Source organism: Gopherus flavomarginatus, chromosome 3 (assembly GCF_025201925.1).
Source record: "Gopherus flavomarginatus isolate rGopFla2 chromosome 3, rGopFla2.mat.asm, whole genome shotgun sequence".
NCBI lineage: Eukaryota > Metazoa > Chordata > Testudines > Testudinidae > Gopherus > Gopherus flavomarginatus.
The window spans coordinates 92,329,614-92,350,898 of NC_066619.1; the positions used below are offsets into that span (position 1 = coordinate 92,329,614).

The window sequence follows — 21,285 nt, forward strand, 5'->3', positions numbered from 1 at the left end:
TCATTTGTCAGACAGAGTCCCCTCCTGGGCCTTCGCCAGCTCCTCCCATCACCAGATTACCTCATCGCGCCCCTCCCTTCCAGTTACTGGTAAATAACCTTTGTTTCTTCTTCAAGGAGCCTCTACATTAGGATAAATGTGACTTTGATGGTATGTCTTAGATGCATTCACATAATTGAAATCTGTAGGACAGCAACTTAAAGCTCATTACACACATTTACAAAACTTTACTCCCTACATTTAGCCTCAAGATCTGGTGCAAAGTTTGGGAGAACAGTATTACAATCTTTATTCACCTAGAACTCCTCAGCTAAGCTTTCTGTGGGGGAGAATACTGCTTGCTAAACTTCTAAGAAGTGGCAATGTACAGCAGCTCCTTGAAGAAGAGAGAGAGGTTATTTACCAATAACTGGAGTTCTTTGAGATGAGCTTGCCTCTACAAATTCATACTATCTGGCCACCCGCTTTCCTTTCCTGGAATCTTGTCTCTTTGCTGGACTTTTAGGTTCAGGTGAAAGGAGCTGAGGCTATAGGGGTGTCTCAGCCACTTTTATTCTCTGGCTCCCAAAACATTAGGAGCAGTGAGAGAAGCAGGCAGGTGCCACAATGGGCACTGCTTTGAGAAGATTCTGTTTGCTGCATTGTTGCTACATCTTCTAAAAGTGTAAATGTGCATAGTGGCTTATCTCAAAGAACTCCAGTTACTGGTAAGCAACCTTCACTTTCATTGTTTTTGTTCATATATTAATATTAAACATTACATTATAATTATTAAACTATCAAAATAGTTAATTCAAAAGTATAATAAGTCACTAATTTATCCTGAAGTCTATTGCCCCAAAATTACATAAAGCCTGGATAATTGACCTGTCAGAATTGTTGATGTGAAGGCATGTGCTATTGCAAAAAGTTTTTGTACAGCAGAATAGTGTGATTCCTTTATTCTTTCTTTTGTTGCTACATTCCCAGGAAGCATTTTCTTTGAATAAGAAGTCATCCTCAAAATAATCTCAAACCATACAATGGCCTCAGCTGTAATCAGTTCAGTTCCCACTACTGCATCTCGCTTTGCTCTGTTACAAGTGGATAGTGGTAGTGGCTCTGATTCAGAGACTGGAAAGGGAAGAAGTGGTCGAGGTGCTGGGAAGTCTCAATCTTCAGGGGGAAAATCAACTACAAATGAGAAGAAGAAAGAAAAGAGGAGAAAAAAGAAGGAACAGCAGCAGAGCGAGGCTAATGAGGTAGAGAGGCTGTTATATTTTCAGTAACATACAAGGTGTGCAGTTATGCCAGATACCCGTATGCCTTGGGTAAATTGTTCATCTGTTAGCTGAGTAATGTGGCTATTTTTGTTGCTTTTGACATGTTACTTTTGTAAAAAAACAAATTTCAGTTTATAGTAATTAAAAGGTATTATTTAAAAACTAAATTTTTTCCTTAAAACTTTGTTAGAGTTCAGTCATAACTATGCTTCTTTAAATGTGGGAGGTTCTTGACTAATCAAACAATTAGATTTATATATTTAAATGAAAATAATTTGGTTTCTTATATATCCCCATTTCCTGTTTGCAGACCTTATTCAGCAGGAGACAGGGAAACATTCATCTTAGGAAGTGGGAGCTGGCTTCTTGTAGTTCCAATAGGTTTTTTTTCTTTACATACAGAAAGGAATGGAGAGGCCTTGGAACAAGTTGGTAGAATCATAAGTTGTGGGGCTAGTAACGAGGGATGTTGCGGATTCGCTTTGACCTGGAATAGTTGTTTCTAAACTAAAATGTAAAGGAGCAGAGGCTGTTGAGTACAGCTGAAGCCAGTAAAGGATGTAATGCTAAGCAGGAAGCAAATGGAGGAAGGACCGGAGGTTTCTTATTTTAAAGGCTGGAGAGCAGCAGGATGGAAGGTAGCTTCTGACAGTATAGAGGAGGGCAAGGTATGATTGTGCTGCTCCTTTCTTATTAGTATTTTTAGTGCCAAAAGCTTTGATTGCTGACCCATTATGGTAAGAAGCCTGTGGTTTCTTCCTCGCTCCTGGCAACTCCATCCAGTGCTCTTTTCAGGTTGCTGTTTGGTGACTCTTTACCATTCACCACACTGTGGCGGTTTTCCAGGGCTTGCCAGGTCTGAGCCCCGACACCTCTAGACTTGGCAGTTCACAGCCCGAGCACCTCTGGATTTGCTGCCTAAAGTATGAAAGGGAAAAAATTGCTTCAGTCTTGGCACTTCTTTCATTACAAATTAAGCACTGCTGTTAGCTTCCTCACCAACCTCCCTCACTGGTAATACTAATAGTTTCCCTCAAAATTGGATCTCCTATTTCCATTAGTCTTCTGTAGGATTCTGCTACTTCTAGAAAGAGATCTAGACTATACGGGAGAACTTCTGCAAAACTCTTGCCTTGTGAGATAGATATCCACATGAGTTGCAGAAGGGCTGCAGTGAGGAAGTGGTGAATACTTATTGGAAAAAAACACTTACGTAAACACTTTTATTCATTGAAAGTTCCAAATTATTTAGCAGGACCTTCCCATATTTTAAAAATGAAATTAGGGAAGCACAGCTACACTTCAGTTCTTTTAAAGGTAAAAAACAATAACCTAGAAATATCTTGGCATCTCATTTCTGAAATGAGGCAAGACCCATTCATAATAACATGCTTGTATTTCCTTGTTCCATCAAAGGATATGTATGTTGATAGTATTTTTTTAAATGCCCTTTAAAGTAGTTAGTATAATAGTGTCAGCTCATGTAAAAAGGAAAGAGGATACTTGCTAGTAATGTATACATTGCCAGTGCAGATTCAGATTGTAGGACTTATATATGAGATGAGTAGTGGAACTCTTTAAAAGAACGCTTTGGATCTTATGTCCTAGAATTGATCGAATAAAAAGCCCCATAACCTGACCATCCCTCAGTTTCTCTTTCTACTAGCTTCAGTGAACTTGGAACCCATCCCTTTTCCCAGCATTGGGACAGTTTTCTTAGTTAAACTTTTTGATGGTTAAGTTGCTGAAAATATTCACTTGGAAAATCTTACAAATGTAAACAAAGCTTCCTATAGTGAAGCCAGCCATGCAGATCTGGGGGGGGAGGGGGAGAAGCTAGTGTTCATGAAATGCTCTTGTGCTGATGTAATGTTGGACATGGACCAAGGCATCCTGTGTCTATAATGCCCAGGAGAAGGTCACTTGAGGATGGGATGTTCAATTTGTTTACTTTGTTTACAATTTGTCTTCACACCAGCTTGTAGGGAAAACGACTGTAGACTTTATGGAAACCTTTGCATTTCAGAGAATCTCCTGTGGGAAGAGTTGCAGATTCAGATTGTTCAACTCTTAGAATGATATTCACTATCTCTTCCAAAAAAAAAAAAAAGTCCTCTTGGCAAAGAAGAATTTGCCTTGTCCAGATTCAAGAGCTTTAATTTTTCAGACTTAGCTATTATGGTACAGTTTCCTCAAGGAGAGCAGCAGAGTTCTCCAAGGGATCTCACATCTTCTCAGCACCTCCATTTACCAGGAAAAAAGCATAGATGTACAGGGATCCAGTGGGAAGCAACAATCTTTCCTTTGGGTCAGGGACTTAGTGCAGGAGTTGAGTTCTGGTTGTCCCTTGACACTGATAGCATCCTGTGATTCAAGGGGATCTGAGAGTCCTTCTGAATATTCATAAGATGGCTAGAACCATTGGCTGTATCTAAGGAGCCTTCATACTGGCTTCTCTGGTACTATCCACCAAGCCTATACAGGCCTTGCAAAGAGAAATATCCCTGGAGTCTCCTTGGATCCAAGCCCTGAGTCTGTTAGATTCACACTTTTTTTTTCCTGAAGCCTTGTTGTCCCTGATATAGGGCCTCTTAATCTTAGATCCAAGGGACAGTATAGAAGTGCAATGCTTGGCAGCCTCAAACTACTCCTTTCTGGTGCAGCAACATCTGGTCCACCTACTCAGTCTCCTTGTTAGTGTCTCCTGTCTGGAACAGTTACCTCTTTGACACATTATAAAATTGAAAAAGTAGGAAGAATTAGAAGTATTATTTAAAAAAAAATTCCGAAAGGATTAGTCTAATCTTAATACCTACTTGTAAGAATAGTAGGTAAAACAACTTTGGACAAATGTGTTTTTTAAACTGTGGTTTTCGTGCAATTTTAACTTGAACATTTTCTGGTTTTTTGGTAAGTGCCTAGCCTTGCTGATCCAACATTATCAGCACCATCTTTATATTTAAGAATTATTAATTAGAGTGAAAATAACATCTAATGTTACGCTACCTACAATAAAATTGTAAGCGTCAGAGTCAGATGTATGACATATGGGGTCCAGAAAAATTGTATTTCCCCATCTCCCGGTGAAACAGCATTTCAGAATTAGTTGCATTGTGGGGGTCTTAAGTCTGTCTTTGAAACATCTGGAATTGACTTCTGTTCGTGAAAATACACAACTGAGCTTTTTGTTATTGTATTTCCTATGTCTGAGCACTTTTTTTATAAAATAAAAACAGGAGAGAGTAATGAAACTTAGTGTGAAATTACGGCTGGGAGGTCATCTATGCACTTTAAATGTGAACTGTGAAATTCCTTGCTTTTGAGTTGGAGAATCTTTAATGTTACTTTTCAACGTATTATTCTGTAGTTGTCTATGGTACTTCTTAGTCATCTATCATTATGGTAGTCACATACCAGAAAACAATTATAAAAGTAACTGCTCCCAGATTGATGTAGTACTTAGCACATGCTTGACTTAAGACAGAGGTGGGCAAACTACAGCCCAGGGGCCACATCCAGCCTGTGGATCCCTCCTGCCCAGCCCCTGAGCTCCTGTCCCGGGAGGCTAGCCCCCGGCTCCTCCCCCGCAGCCCCATCTCAGTGTGCCGGGGTGGCGGGGCTATGAGCTCTTACCTGATACACAGCTGCAGAGCCAGCCTGACCTGATGCTCTGGATGGCACAGCTGTAGCACTGCCAGACACCGGTGCTCCAGGCAGTGTGGTAAGGGGCAGGGAGCAGGAGGTGTTGGATAGAGGGCAGGGGAGTTCGGGTTGGTGGTCAGGGGGTGGGGGTGTGGATAGGGGTCGGGGCAGGGAACAGGGGAGTGGAATGGGGGCAGGGGTCCCGGGGTGGCAATCAGGAAGGAGAGGAGGGGTTGTGTGGGGGTCCGGGGGCGATCAGGGGACAGGGAGGAGTGGATGGGGCAGGGGTGGATAGGGGTCGGGTGGTCAGAGGGTAGGAAATAGGGGGGTTGAATGGGGGCAGGGGTCCTGGGAGGGCAGTCAGGAAGGAGAGGGGGGTTGGATGGGGAGGCCAGGGGGCAGTCAGGGGCAGGGGCTCTGGGGGTGGTCAGGGAGAAGGGGTGGTTGGATGGGGCAGGAGTCCCCAGGGGGCAGTCAGGAAGGAGAGGAGGAGTTGGATGGGATGGTGGAGGGCAGTCAGGGGTGGGGAGTCTGGGGGCGATCAGGGGACAGGGAGGGGTGGATGAGGCAGCGGTCGGGACAGGCAACAGGGTGGGTTGGATGGAGCAGGAGTCCGAGGGGTGGGGGTGGGGCATCAGGGAGTGAGAAGTGGGGGGTTGATAGGAGCGGGGGCCGGTCCACGCCTGGCAGTTCGGGGAAGCACTGCCTCTCCTAACCAGTGTTCCATACAATTTCAGAAACCTGATGTGGCCCTCAGGCCAAAAACTTTGCCCACTTGTGACTTAAAAGCTGTGTACTCGAAAGCTTGTCTTTTTCACCAACAGAAGTTGGTCCAATAAAAGGTATTACCTCACTCACCTTGTCTTTCTAATATCCTGAGTCTGACACTGCAAACATTAAACTATTGCAAATATCAGCATTATCAGCTATTAAAACTACTTTGACTGTATTGGTTTAAGTAATTGGTGAAATGAATGTAAGTTATAGGCAGATCCTAAGGCTATGTCTACACTAGAGCCTTTACAAGCGGCTCTGTGCTGCAGTAAGGTCTCTCGTGTAGCTGCCCTATGCCAAAGGGAGAGAGCTCCCCTGTTGACATAAATCACCCCCTAAAAGCAGCAGTAACTATGTTGGCATGAAAAGCTCTCCTGCCAACATAGTGCTGTGCACTGTACCACTTATGCTGGCGAAACTTGCATTGCTCGGGGTGTGTTTTTTCATCCCTGGGTGACATAAGTTTTGGCAACATAAGGGGTAGAGTAGACATGGCCTAAATGTCTAAGATGATAGCCCAATTGGCATATTGTTTCTGTATAATCAATAATATTCTAATAAATAGCAACACCATTGATTTATATTCCTGGCTCTTGCTTTGCAGCTTCGAAATCTTGCTTTTAAAAAGATTCCTCAGAAATCCTCGCATGGAGGCTGTCTGTCTCAACATGAACAAACATTGCACAGCCCAGTGCAGAAAGACTCTCAGGAAGAAAATTGGCAAGAGTGGAGACAAAGAGATGAACAGGTACAGCTTGCTTTATCAAATGACTTTACTTGGGGTGCTTTGCAGAGTAAGTAAGTAACTTCAAAGGTAAATGTGTGAGAGAAATAGCTATGGCTGAGATTTTTCAAAGCAGCTTGGAGGATTTTCATTAATCTTCCAAAAATTTTAATGAGGCAGGGTGGGTAAGGTAATATCTTTTATTGTCAAACTTCTGTTGGTGAAAGAGACAAGCTTTTGAGCTACACAGTGTTCTTCTGGACATTCAAAGAAGAGCTTGTGTAGATTAAAAGATTGTCTCGTTCACCAGCAGAAGTTGGTCCCATAAAATATATTACCTCTCCAACCTTGTCTCTCTAATACCCTGAGTCAATGTGGCTACAACAGTGCAAGCAAAAAATTTTAATCATAGGACTGGAAGGGATCCTGAGAGGTCATCTAGTCTAATCCCTGGCACTTATGGCAGGACTAAGTATTATCTAGACCAGTGGTTCTTAACCTTTACTGCAGCCTGCATTCCTTTGGTTCTCAAAATATATTCTTGCGCCCTTAAACCTAGATATAGCTTTTGTTTGTATATTATAGTAATTGTTAAAAAAAATGTATAATGTTAATAAACACAGAGGTTTGATGAAACAAAGTAGTTGTATGTACATGCCTGTGCTTAATTTGTGTTTTCAATGATTTACCTTCAGAAAAAATCTGGCATGTCTTGCACCCCCAGAAAGGTCATCTTGCATCTCCAGAAAGGGCGCGTGCACCCCAGGTTAAGAACCACTGATCTAGATCATCCCTGACAGGTGTTTTTCTAATCTGCTCTTAAAAATCTCCAATGATAGAGATTCCACAACCTCCCTAAGCACTTTATTCCAGTGCTTAACCACCCTGACAGTTAGGAAGTTTTTCCTAATGTCCAACTGAAATCTCCCTTTCTGTAATTTAAGCCCATTGCTTCTTGTCCCATCCTCAGAGGTTAAGAAGAAGAATTTTTCTCTGTCCTCCTTGTAACAATCGTTTATGTACTTGAAAATTGTTATCGTGTCCCCTCTCAGTCTTCTATTTTCCAGATTAAACAAACCCAATGTTTTCAGTCTTCCCTCATAAGTCATGATTTCTAGACCTTTAATCACTTTTGTTGCTCTTCCCTGGACTTTCTCCAATTTGTCCACATCTTTCCTGAGAACTGGACACAATACTCCAGTTGTGGCCTAATCAGCGCAGAGTAGAGTAGAAGAATTACTTCTCATGTCTTGCTTACAACACTCCTGCTAATACATCCCAGAATGATGTTTGCTTTTTTTTGGCAACAGCATTACATTGTTGACTCAGATTTAGCATGTGATTCACTATGCCCCCAGATCCCATTCCACAGTACTCCTTCCTAGGCAGTCATTTCCCATTTTGTATGTGTGCAACTGATTGTTCCTTCCTAAGTGGATTACTTTGCATTTGTCCTTATTGAATTTCATCCTTTTCACTTCAGACCATTTCTCCAGTTTGTCCAGATCATTTTGAATTATTATCCTATCCACCAAAGCACTTGCAACCTCTCCTAGCTTGGTATCGTACACAAACTTTGTAAGTGTACTCTCTATGCCATTACCTAAATTATTGATGAAGATATTGACCGGAACTGGACCCAGAACTGATCCTTGCAGGACCCCACTCGTTATGCCCTTCCAGCATAACTGAACCACTGATAACTACTCTCTGGAAACGGTTTTCCAACCAGTTATGCACCCACTTTATAGTAGCTCCATCTAGGTTGCATTTCCCTAGTTTGTATATGAGAAGGTCATGTGAGACAGTATCAAAAGCTTTACTGAAGTCAAGATATACCACATGTACCACTTCCTCCTATCCACAAGGCTTGTTACCTTGCTGAAGAAAGCTATCAGGTTGGTTTGACACAATTTGTTCTTGACAAATCCATGCAGACTGTTACTTATCATCTTATTATCTTCTAGATGTTTACCAATTATTTGCTCCATTATCTTTCCGGGTACAGAAGTTAACCTGACTGGTCTGTAATTCCCTGGGTTGTCCTGATTTCCCTTTTTATAGATTGGCACTGTATTTGCCCTTTTCCAGTCTTCTGGAATCTCTCCAGCTTTTCAAAGATAATTGAAGATAATAGCTAATGGCTCGGACATCTTCTCAGTCAGCTCCTGGAGTATTCTAGAATATTTTTCATCAAGCCCTGGTGTCTTGAAGATTTCTAACTTGTCTAAGTAATTTTTAACTTGTTCTTTCCCTATTTTAGCTTCTGATCCTACCTCATTTTCACTGGCATTCACGATGTTAGATGTCCAATCAGCATCAACCTTCTTGGTGAAAATTGAAACAAAGAAGTCATTAAGCATCTCTGCCATTTCCACATTTTCTGTTCTTGTTTTCCCCTGCTCATTGAGTAACGGGGCCTGCCCTGTCCTTGGTCTTTCTCTTGCTTCTAATGTATTTGTAGAATGTTTTCTTTTTATCCTTTGTCTCTCTTGCTAGTTCGATCTCGTTTTGTGTCCTGGCCTTTCTAATTTTGTCCCTACATACTTGTTTGTTCATCCTTTGTAATGTGATCTAGTTTCCACTTTTTGTAGGACTCTTTTGATTTTTAGATCATTGCAGATCTCCTGGTTAAGTCAGGATAGTCTCTTGCCATACTTCCCCCTACGCAATGAGATAGTTTGCTCTTTTGCTCTTAATGTCTACTGGAAGATGTGAGATAGAATCTCCTGCTTTGCTCAATCTTTTCACTTAAATCTCATATTTTAAAGATTTTCTGTTCCATAAAAATCTTTTGAAGCATCTTTGTTATCACTCTTATTATCAAAAGAGCATTTCAGTTGGTTTATTCTTGGTCTTCTGATGTGCTGAGTTCACTCTCAAATCCAAATCTCTTGAAGAGCAGCGCACCCAACAAGCCACAAGGGTATGAGGACTGTCACATCTGTCAACATAAGATACTTATTAATTGCAATAGATATCCCTATTTTTCTTGGTTGATATATTTACCAAAAGTAAGTATTCTCTATAGAGCTAGGGGTCACCAACATTTAAAAATGTAATAAAGCAGAGGCTACTATAGAGTGAGTGTCTGTGTGTGCAGTGAGTGCCATTGAGACCTTTTTACCATGATTCCTCTTGGTAGAACTACCAAAGGCAGAAATTACACTAAGAATTGTGATGGCTTCAAAATATTACAAACGTTTTAGCCTTGAGGTAAGACCATTTGAAAAACCATACATTTTCTTAACTGATTGATGTGCCTTTCCTCCCAATGATGTCAGTAGGAGAAACATTCATAATTAAAACTGTTCCTTTGCTGATTATGGTAGTTCAGTACTTCACCTACATATTTTGTTGATTTATAGAATGTCAAAATTTATTTTACTATTTAGTGCAATGCCATTTTGTTTTTACATCTCACATTAAGTGTGTGTTTTTACATTTTTTTCCTTGTTCTAGAATAGGGAGAGCTTGTATGAAACTCTTTACAACATTTACTAATAGGCACGTGATGATCTGGTGGCTTTGGTTATTGAGTATCAAGATATCTGAGTGTGTTTTCTCCTTTTATAAGAAAACTGTTTCATACAGAGTTGGCGACATCACAATTCTCTATGAATTATGCATTTTGAGATACCCCTGTACACGTGTAAGGTCCCCGTAAGGGGTCAGTATTGATGGTGGCATGTCTTTAAAAGGTCTGTGTGAAGTTCAGGAGCTAGGTTAAACGCCTCTATTGACAGCTACCTGGATTTTATTGACATGTAGAGAGATTTTCAATCTGTGAGTCAACAACGTGGAAGAATTTCAGAAATCCCATTTTGGAAGATGATCAAGCATTAAGTGAGGGCAACATTTGGTGGATAATAAATTGTTGAAAGTTGTTAATACTGTGATGTCAGGAGACCCCCCCCCCAAAAAAAAAACCAAACAAAAACAAAAAAAAACAAAAGAAAAGGTATCTATTTTTTCAGCCTGCCTGTGCCTTCTGATTAGATGGTTGGTATATCAAGCAATGTAGTAGTGACTATAAAGTGCTTTGGAGAATTGCATGAAGCTTACAAGCCGCATGTCTCTGCCCTCATTATTATAAAAGAGGAGAAATATATTAACCCTTGTTTAAGTATTTATGAATGTATTATTGAACAGTGGGACTGGATGGTGGACATACAGTTGATTCTTAATTCATTTGCATTCTAGAGGCCTATAGGTTATAAAGTTGTCTTGGGTTTTCCTTTCACTTTGAAAAGTAATTTCATGGTTTTGCCAGTGTCCTGAAATATACCACTCTGACTTTGGGGCCATGATAAGACACTTTTTCACTAGTGGGTAGTAGAGAATATCATAAATAGAGGCAATTGCAGTTTTTGAGATCAGAGCACGAACTGTTTGTGTATGTAGTATTGTATTGAGCACACTGTCAAATTTTAAGCAATTGTGAGGGATCACAGTAGAGGATGGGGAGTTGTGATGCTCCTGGCACATGCTCTGCCCACAATACCTGAATAACTAGGTGTTGTTTTTTCTAAGCTCATCAGTAGTGAAATAGCTAAAAATGTAACATTGTCCTCATTAGGTTGCAGAGTTAACATCCCATTACAAAAATTAAGTAGTTTACTTCTGTCACTATGCTGTCTGCTGTCTTATATCTTGTAGGCTTTTCTTGGCTACTGCAAGAGCTAGAGGGTAAAACTTTCCAATTCACCTAAGTCACTTAGGAGCCAAAGTTGGTGGAATTTAGACTCCGAAATAACTTAAGCACTTCTGAAAACTCCACCCAGAACCACAATTTCTTTGAATGAAAGATGAGTTTCTCCAGAAACTGATGGGGGGCCACCACTAGGAATATGTTTGTAGTGCACACTACTGCAAGCTATCTTAAATTGAACCTTGGAGACAATTTGGAGTATTGGTGCAAGGTGTACACGGGTTGAGTATCCTTAACAAGTATAGGTAGATTGCATATGCTCTGTCTAATTATTACAAAGTTTTATTATAAAACATGTATTTAAAACTATTCCTTAATTTAGAAACTTAAGCACTGTTTGTAGCTGCTGCCAGTAATGCCTGCCAGTGCTGCAGTGTATTCAATTGGCTCTTTAGAGCTAGGTAGCCTGTTAGAATGAGGGATGGGGAAGATTTTTGAGGAAAAAGGGATACTGGACCAAAAAGAAGGCTGAAGGAGAGACCTTAGTTAGTTTATACACCTCTACCCCAATATAACGTGACCCGATATAACACGAATTCAGATATAACATGGTAAAGCACCGCTCCGGGATGGGGCGGTGCTGCGCACTCCGGTGGATCAAAGCAAGTCCGATATAATGCAGTTTCACCTATAACGCGGTAAGATTTTTTGGCTCCCGAGGACAGCGTTCTATCGGGGTACAGGTGTACTTTGTCATGTGGATTTTGAGACTAACCACAAGAATACCTAAATATTTTCAGTAAATTTGCTAAAGTTATTTTACAGTAGAGGATGTAGCCATTAGTCTTCCAGTTTAAATCTCAACTGCAGTGTAAATGTTTAAATTGTAAATTTGTTAAAATACTGCTCCCACAGTATATGGAAAATATTTAACTAGTAATAGAATTACAAGATCCTAAAGTTGGTAAAGGATTTCTGGTGACATAACCCAAGAGGATTGTCCTCACACTAGGAGCCCCAGGATGGCCTAATTCTATGGTTAAATTATTGACATTTAGTGATAGCATTCATATTGCAGTAGTACTTAGCTCCAATAACTACTTGGGCTCTTTTGTGCTAGACTCTCTGTACAAACATTTAAGGAGATAGACCTGGTCTACACTACGCGTTGAAACTGATTTTAGCAGCGTTAAACCAATTTGACGGCGCACCCGTCCACACTTCGAGGCCCTTTATATCGATATAAAGGGCTCTTTAAATCGGTTTCTGTACTCCTCCCCAACGAGAGGAGTAGTGCTAAAATCAGTATTACCATATTGAATTAGGGTTAGTGTGGCTGCAAATCGACGGTATTGGCCTCCGGGCGGTATCGCACAGTGCACCACTGTGACCACTCTGGACAGCAATCTGAACTCAGATGCAGAGGCCAGGTAAACAGGAAAAGCCCCGCAAACTTTTGAATTACATTTCCTGTTTGCCTAGCATGGAGCTCTGATCAGCACAGGTGGCGATGCAGTCCCAAATCCAAAAAGAGCTCCAGCATGGACCGTACGGGAGATACTGGATCTGATCACTGTATGGGGAGACAAATCTGTTCTATCAGAGCTCCATTACAGAAGACGAAATGCCAAAGTGTTTGAAAAAAATCTCCAGGCTACACAGTGCTGCGTGACAAGCATAACGGAAAGCCAAAGAATCAAATGGACGCTCATGGAGGGAGGGAGGGGGTACTGAGGACTCCAGCTATCCCACAGTCCCCAGCAGTCTCCGAAAAGTATTTGCATTCTTGGCTGAGCTTCCAATGCCTGTAGGTTCAAACACATTGTCCACCGTGGTTCAGGGTATAGCTCGTCAATTTACTCCCTCCCCCCAGCACGTGAAAGAAAAGGGAAAGAAATCGTTTCTTGACTTATTTCGGTGTCACCCTATGTCTACTGAGTGCTGGTGGTAGAGGCGATGCTGCAGCAGTAAAGAGCACTATCCGCTCTTCTCCCCTCCCCGGTGGCAGACGGTACAATATGACTGATATCTGTCATCACCATCAGCCCATGAATGCTCCTGGCTTGCCTCAGGTGAGGTCGGCTGGGGGCGCCTGGGTAAAAATAGGAATGATTCCTGGTCATTCCCAGTAGATGGGACAGAACGGCTGGTAACTGTCCTCATCATAGCAACTGGGGGCTGAGCTCCATCAGCCCCCTCCCTTTCCTGTGTAAAAAAAAGATTCTGTACTGCCTGGACTATCATAGCAGCGGCATGCTGGGCTCTTCTCCCCCGCACCGCTTAATGTCCTGCCTGGACTGTCATAGCACGGGGAGGCTGCCTCCCCCTCATTTTATCTCACTAACAAGTCACTGTTTCTTATTCCTGCATTCTTTATAACTTCATGACACAAATGGGGACACTGCCCCGGTAGCCCAGGAAGGTTGGGGGAGGAGGAGGGAAGCAACAGGTGGGGTTGTTGCAGGGGCACCCCCCGGGAATGGCATGTAGCTCATCATTTCTGCGGGATGTGACACGGAGCAGCTGTGCTCTCTGATACACTGGTTCTCAAGCACACTTGCCCCATATTCTAGGCAGGACTGACTCTATTTTTAGAAACCATAAAGGAGGGATTGACTCGGGGAGTCATTCCCAGTTTTGCCTTTGCGCCCTCAGCCGATCTCAGCCAAGGGCACCCATGATAGCAGCAGACAGTACAGAAGGACAGATACCTGTCATCTCATTGCCAATTTACACCAGCAGCAGATGGTACAGAACGACTGATAACCGTCTCTGCTATCATGCAAAAGCAAATGAATGCTGCTGTGTAGCGCTGGAGTATCGCCTCTGTCCGCGGCATCCAGTACACATACGGTGACTGTAAAAAAAAAAAAAAAAAAAAAAAAAAAAAATAGCTGAACGGGCTCCATGGTTGCTGTGCTATGGTGTCTGCCAGGGCAATCCAGGGAAAAAGGGCACGAAATAATAATAATAATGATTGTCTACTGTTGCTTTCCCGGAGGAAGGAATGAGTGACGACGTTTACCCAGAACCACCCGTGACAATGATTTTTGCCCCATCAGCCACTGGGCTCTCAACCCAGAATTCTAAGGGGTGGAGGAGACTGCAGAAACTATGGGATAGCTACGGAATAGCTACCCACAGTGCAACGCTCCGGAAATCGACGCTAGCCTCGGACCATGGACGCACACCGCCGAATTAATGTACTTAGTTTAGCCGCGTGCACTCAACTTTATACAATCTGTTTTATAAAACCGGTTTATGTAAAATCGGAATAATCTCATAGTGTAGACGTACCCTTACAGTATTAACTTCCACATCCATGTAAAGCATTGCCTTTTTATAACTTTAGCCCCCCCCTTCGACCTCCATCCCTTCCTTCTTTTTTCATTACTTGAATTTTTCACGGCAATCACTGTGCCTTGATTTTTTTTTTTTTTTTTTTTTTTTTTTTTTTTTTTTTTTTTTTTTGGTAGACATCCTTCTTGCTCAGGCTCAGATTCTGTTGTACAATTGCTACTAAATTGTAGCCATAGAATAAACAAATTCTTTAGAGTAATAGCACAGAGATACCTGCATACTGGCAGTCTCACTCATGTCCTTGCCTCCTGTTGAGCGGGTATTTATATGATTGTGTTCAAGGACTAAGTCAAAAGGAGAGGCTCTTAGCTCACTATTGTGAGCCATGCATCCTACAGTGCTAAATAGGTTGAGAACCAAGATCTTTGGAGGATTGCATAAACCATGTATTTTAAATAATCTGTGTCTCCTGAAACCCTGTAAGTTCTTTAAGGGCACAGTTATCATATTCAAGAATGTTGTATGCTATCCCTAAAACATAAAAATGGCTCAAGTAGCATTTATAATTTGATCAAATTGAGCTAAGAATGTGCAAAGACTCACAGACTTTAAGGCCAAAGAGACCATCATGATCATCTAGTCTGACATCCTGCACATTGCAGGCTATAGAACCTCATCCACCCATTAATAGAACCATAATCTCTGGCTGAGTTTCTGAAGTCCTTAAATTGTGAGTTAGAGACTTCAAGTTTAATCCTTAATGACTAAAAACATCCTAATTGCAACTCAAAGAACAGACAAATGACAGATGAAAGAGAAGAGTAGTGGAATGAACAGGCAAAGACAAACTAAGAAACATGATAATATTTGCTTATTCATCACACTGGGGATTGCTCTGATAATTTGGGAACCATTTAAAGGAATAATATCTGATGCAAACAAACTGCTACATTTTTAGAGATGTATTATAATCAGTTACATCTGAGGTATGCATGTTTGTTTATATTACTGCTGTGTGCACACTGCAGTTTTTCCAACCTCCTTCTGATCCACCAATACCCTGAATCCAGGTGAATCCCTACCTCTGCTTACCTTCAACCTATCTGTGTCCCCCATTCAATAAGTTTGTATTGGCTTGGGTGTATTTTTTTTTTGGCTCACCTTCTTTTCCCATGAAGATTAATACAGTGCTCTAAACAAAACTCAGCTACCCCTCTGCCATGCCACCATGTTATAAAATCAGATGTTACCTCTCTACCTTTGCTAAGCAACTCTTACTACTTTCTTTTCTTTTCAGTCCCCACATACAAAATTTCAATTCCCCTTTTATCCCACGTCCCAAGAAACTCCATCAAGACTAAAGCTCCCCTCATAGACTCATAGACTCTAGGATTGGAAGGGACCTCGAGAGGTCATCGAGTCCAGTCCCCTGCCCTCATGTCAGGACCAAATACTCTCTAGACCATCCCTAATAGACATTTATCTAACCTACTCTTAAATATCTCCAGGGATGGAGATTCCACAACTTCCCTAGGCAATCTATTCCAGTGTTTAACTACCCTGACAGTTAGGAACTTTTTCCTAACGTCCAACCTAAATCTCCCTTGCTGCAGTTTAAGCCCATTGCTTTTTGTTCTATTATTGGAGGCTAAGGTGAACAAGTTTTCTCCCTCCTCCTTATGACACCCTGTTAGATACCTGAAAACTGCTATCATGTCCCCTCTCAGTCTTCTCTTTTCCAAACTAAACAAACCCAATTCCTTCAGCCTTCCTTCATAGGTCATGTTCTCAAGACCTTTAATCATTCTTGTTGCTCTTCTCTGGACCCTCTCCAATTTCTCCACATCTTTCTTGAAATGCAGTGCCCAGAACTGGACACAATACTCCAGCTGAGGCCTAACCAGCGCAGAGTAAAGCGGAAGAATGACTTCTCGTGTCTTGTTTACAACACACCTGTTAATGCATCCCAGAATCACGTTTGCTTTTTTTGCAACAGTATCACACTGTTGACTCATTAAGCTTGTGGTCCACTATGACCCCTAGATCTCTTTCTGCCATACTCCTTCCTAGACAGTCTCTTCCCATTCTGTATTTGTGAAACTGATTGTTCCTTCCTAAGTGGAGCACTTTGCATTTATCTTTATTGAACTTCATTCTGTTTACCTCAGACCATTTCTCCAATTTGTCCAGATCATTTTGAATTTTGACCCTGTCCTCCAAAGCAGTTGCAATCCCTCCCAGTTTGGTATCGTCCGCAAACTTAATAAGCGTACTTTCTATGCCAACATCTAAATTGTTGATGAAGATATTGAACAGAGCCGGTCCCAAAACAGACCTCTGCGGAATCCCACTTGTTATACCTTTCCAGCAGGATTGGGAGCCATTAATAACTACTCTCTGAGTACGGTTATCCAGCCAGTTATGCACCCACCTTATAGTAGCCCCATCTAAGTTATACTTTCCTAGTTTATCTATAAGAATATCATGCGAGACCGTATCAAATGCCTTACTAAAGTCTAGGTATATCACATCCACTGCTTCTCCCTTACCCACAAGGCTCGTTATCCTATCAAAGAATGCTATCAGATTAGTCTTGGCCTGGTCTCTTCTTTGCTTTTGAGAGGCTCTTCTTACCCCTGTCCTACTTGTTGATATTTTAGGCATTAAAATCAACAAGCTTCTGCATGCAGAACCTCAAGATCTAAGTTACAAGCAAGCATTTTGAACAAATGCAATTTGAAAAAAAAAAAAGAGAACTTACCTTTCCCTTTAGTGACTAAGTAGTGCATAGTTTCAGTCACAGACTTTTATTTAACAAAATGTGTTTCAACCAATAAGATATTCTACCAACTGTTGTACAAATGTATTTAGTCATTCTTACTGGTGCATTTCATCATTTTACCAAGAGTGTGTTGACAGCAGCTGTAACATTCCATAGGCTAAAATTAAGTTTTAAAGGTGTGCAATTGAAAGCTGGTTTTGCTTTTTATTAATAAAAACAAAAATCTGTCATGAGTTTTTTGTCTTAATCTTATTTCTTCAGCTGACATCTGAAATGTTTGAAGCAGATCTTGAAAAGGCATTACTGCTAAGCAAACTGGAATATGAAGAGCACAAAAAGGTATTTGCTGGCTTCATCCTGATCTGAAAATTGTGCAAGTTTTTGACCTTTATTGAGTTCTGGATAAAGGAGATTAATAATTTGGTTTCCGCAAAATTTCATGTAAACTAACTCTTTAGTTTCTTAATACCCAAAGATCTACTAAGAATTGAGAGAATCATTAGAGAGGTGAGGGAAACCACAAACAGCCATATTACAGCAAAGAATCCTGTGGCACCTTATAGACTAACAGACGTTCAGGTGAATTCACCTAAACGTGAATTTACCCACGAAAGCTCATGCTCCAAAACGTCTGTTAATCTATAAGGTGCCACAGGATTCTTTGCTGCTTTTACAGATCCAGACTAACATGGCTACCCCTCTGATACTTGAAGCCATATTACAGTTTGAGAATATTAAAGATGACCTGCCAACGGGGCAAATGAGTTTGTACCCTCTTTGCTTCTTTGATATATAAAGACATTTGTTTTCACCTTAGAAATAATAAGACTGCTAAGCCTTGTTCCATGTAGGCGTCTGTGTGCAAGTGTGTGTTTTTGTTTTACTTTATTTTTTGATCTTGGTGTAGTCCCTGGAGAGGTGGTCTTAGAGGATCATAGAACTGAAGGGGAAGAGGATCTTTTTTAGGTCTGAATTGAAGTGGTAGGCATGTTGAATCTTTAACATTTTTCCTCCCAATTGTTTCAGTTATTTGACTTAAATAGATAACAGTTTAGAACAGGCTGACTAAAAATTCCTTCTCAACTGGTTAGGTATACCTTCTTTGGTACTTGTATTGTTGTCTTGCTAGTTCTCCAGTCATCTACATAGTGTTCCAGGAGAGAAAGTACTGATAAGTCCTGAATTTCTACTGTGAAAAACAAGTAGGGAAGTTTAGAAAAACAAAAACCTTTAAATTATACAGAAGAAAAAGCAAAAATGGCACATGTTCATTTTTTTGCTTCGAGTGTCAGCATTTAGTAGTGTCTCGTACTTCTGTTGGACAAACTAAGACTTCACAGAGGTTTTTTGTTTGTTAGAAGGGAATCCCCACAATTAAGTTAAAGTTCTTAAATTACAGTTTAGTTTTAACTTCCAATTTTAACTTCATTTTAAAATGCATGTTTAAGTTCAGGCAAGCAAAGATTTAGTCTTTAAGCATAGCTGTTGGGGATTTGCTCTTGAGTCCAAATGGCATCTGCATGAATTGCAAGTAAAGCTAATTCTTTAGCAGTTTGGGAGAACTTTGTATATGCTAGTAAATTTAAAATCTAGTAGCTGTTTATATTGTAGTCTCATAGTATAGAACAGGGTTTCTAAACCTCTATCTTTCTGAGCCCCTCCCTCCCCCCACATCTGGGGTGGGTAAGAGACATAGCTCTGGGCTTCAGCCGCGAGTGGTGAGGGGGGCGCTCTAGGCTTCAGCTGGGGGCCGGGGGTGAGACTCTTGCTCCATGGGATGCTGGGGGGCTCTGAACTTCCTGCCCTTGGCTCCAACCAGTCTAATGCTGACCTGCTTTGTGGACCCCCTGAAACCAGCTATCAGGCAGTGCCCGGCTGAGAGCAGCTGATACAGAACATCAGAGCTCGTTTTTATGTTTTTCCCCTGCTTTATTTATTTTCTATATAACTATTTCTGTTTAGGTAAAACCTTCAAATCACACTTTACTCTTTTCAGTGTAATGGCACATTTAAGAAAACAGAACCTCAGGCTTAAAAAGAACTCTGTAAACCTCTGTCTAATTTCATTTAAGCAATAATGTCAGTTGGCTAGAGCATGATCATAGAATATTGGCAGTCTGCTGCTATATGAATGACTAGGGATATTGAGAGTAAATGTCAAGCAGATGTTTATTTTTAAAGCATGTATAATTGATTGTGACACTACTGTATTACAGTACTTTTTGTTTATATTATACCAAATTGATTTTTAGATAACATTTTATCGAGGTGTTGGGTAGTAGGCTGACAATTCATTGTACTGTTTGTGAATCGCTATATCGGTTTAAAGAACACGGTTGTTTCTTTAGGCTAATTGGAGTACAGAGCGAGAAAGATGTCTACTAAAAGCTGTCAAATTGTTTTAGACCAAGGGCTTTGTTTGTGTACTGTCATTTTTTGCCTTAAGAATACAAAACTTTCGAGCAGTGGTACCCAAACATTTGAGGGATATGTGCCCCCCAACCCTTCTGGGGCTGAGAGTGGGGTTGGGCATGACATGGACAGGAGTAAGGGGGCTGGAGGTGGGTCTGAGAGCAGGTCTGGGAAGGGAACAGAGGTTGGGGGCCGGCTGCTCAGCCCTCATCCAAGTGCGGCTCGTCCACCAGCCTCTGCCTCAGGCCGGGAACGGAGTCGCAGCCAGGGGCCGAGGGTGGGGATGGGAGTGAAGCCACAGCCAGGCCACTGTGGGGTCAGCAGCTGGCCCCTGGCTGAGTGTGGAGCCATGCTGAGGCTGGGAATAGGGCCAGGCTCAGGTCCGGGAGCCATGACCGTGGCTGGGGGTGGGGCCAAAGCAAAGCTGGGGGTGGGACAGGACTGGGTGGTCCATCCTCCCGTGCCCCCAGGGGGGCTGGCCTGGGCCTTCTGCATGTTCCCAAATGTTCCTCTGCACCCCCCTAAGGTGGCATGTCCCACAGTTTGGGGACCTCAGCTTTAGAGCAATTAAATTACTAATTGGTTTATTCATTAGAGTAAAATAGTGTAATCAGTGGGGTTTTATTCCTTTCAGGACTCTGAAAATGCTTCACCTCCCTCAAAGTCAGCAAATAAGAAAGAGAAAAGAAAGAACCAGCAGGGAAAAGACAAACCTCTCACAGTGTCTCTCAAAGATTTTCAGTCAGACATTAATATAGGTATGCATTTTTATGTTTAAATATTTCTTTACAAACCAAATGTTTAATTCTTTGGAATTACTATGACATATACTTTTAATAACAAAACACCGTCTATACTGAAACTCTGCATTTCCAAAGTCTCAGTTCACGAACACTGTATTTAAATATAATATTCACTGAACAATGTTAGAAACAAGTAAACTAAACACTGTGTTCTGATAGCTCTAAATCTAACTTTATGTATCCTGAATCTTATTATTTTTAATGTGGACTAATCAGTTTAGCTAAGGAGAGAAGCAAATGAGAGAAGTATTCAGCTGCTGGGGTATGAAGAAGTACTGAACCTGTTGCAGTAAGCAGCATCTTGCAATGGTCCAGGATCACTCGAGGAAAAACTCTTCACTCCTAACTTCGTTGTACTTGTTGCCTTGCTGTTCCCTTTGTTTCCCAGACAGTGGCAGTTGCCCTTTGCACCCAAAGCTGGCTCTTTAGGGGAAGAAGAGTTAAGGGAGGGGGAAATATTGCTTACCACAGCAGCTTGTACATTCTTTGAAAATTCTTTGGGTGCTGGTTTGTTCCTGTTGTCTTCAGAGCAGTGGCTCCTGCCTTTAGCAGAGAAACAGTGGTAGGATCTGGAAAGAGAAAAAGTACTATTGAATCAAAGGTCTATTTAAAAAATATTCTAAGCACTTATCTAAGTTCCCAGTATTTTATTAAATGTGGGTTGATTTTAAAAATAAACCAAGAAACAAACAATAAAACACCCACGAAGGATGAGAGTCTGAACAAATTATAGATGTTGGTCATGTCACCTAATATGCTGCTGAAAGGCACTGAGATACTATGGTGGTGAGAGTAATATAAGAACCAGAACAGAATTAAATACAGTCTGCAGTTTGTTTATTGCAAAAATGTTGCTGGCCAGTTATGAACTCTCACTGCATTTAACAAATTGGGATCTGCTTTCTGTTACATTATTTTAAGGGATAGGGTTTAAA

At 41.3% G+C, this 21,285-nt stretch overlaps 1 protein-coding gene across 2 annotated transcripts in view; it reads left to right on the top strand.

Annotated features, from left to right (window-relative positions):
• Positions 1-21,285, top strand: part of GKAP1 (G kinase anchoring protein 1) — a 51,653-nt gene that overhangs the window by 15,863 nt on the left and 14,505 nt on the right. For both annotated transcript variants that reach the window (XM_050945923.1, XM_050945924.1), the window contains exons 2-5: positions 970-1,241; positions 6,283-6,426; positions 17,397-17,474; positions 20,182-20,305. In XM_050945923.1, the coding sequence (XP_050801880.1) occupies positions 1,023-1,241; positions 6,283-6,426; positions 17,397-17,474; positions 20,182-20,305 (565 nt within the window). In that variant the 5' untranslated portion in view covers positions 970-1,022. The remainder of the gene's footprint in view (positions 1-969; positions 1,242-6,282; positions 6,427-17,396; positions 17,475-20,181; positions 20,306-21,285) is intronic.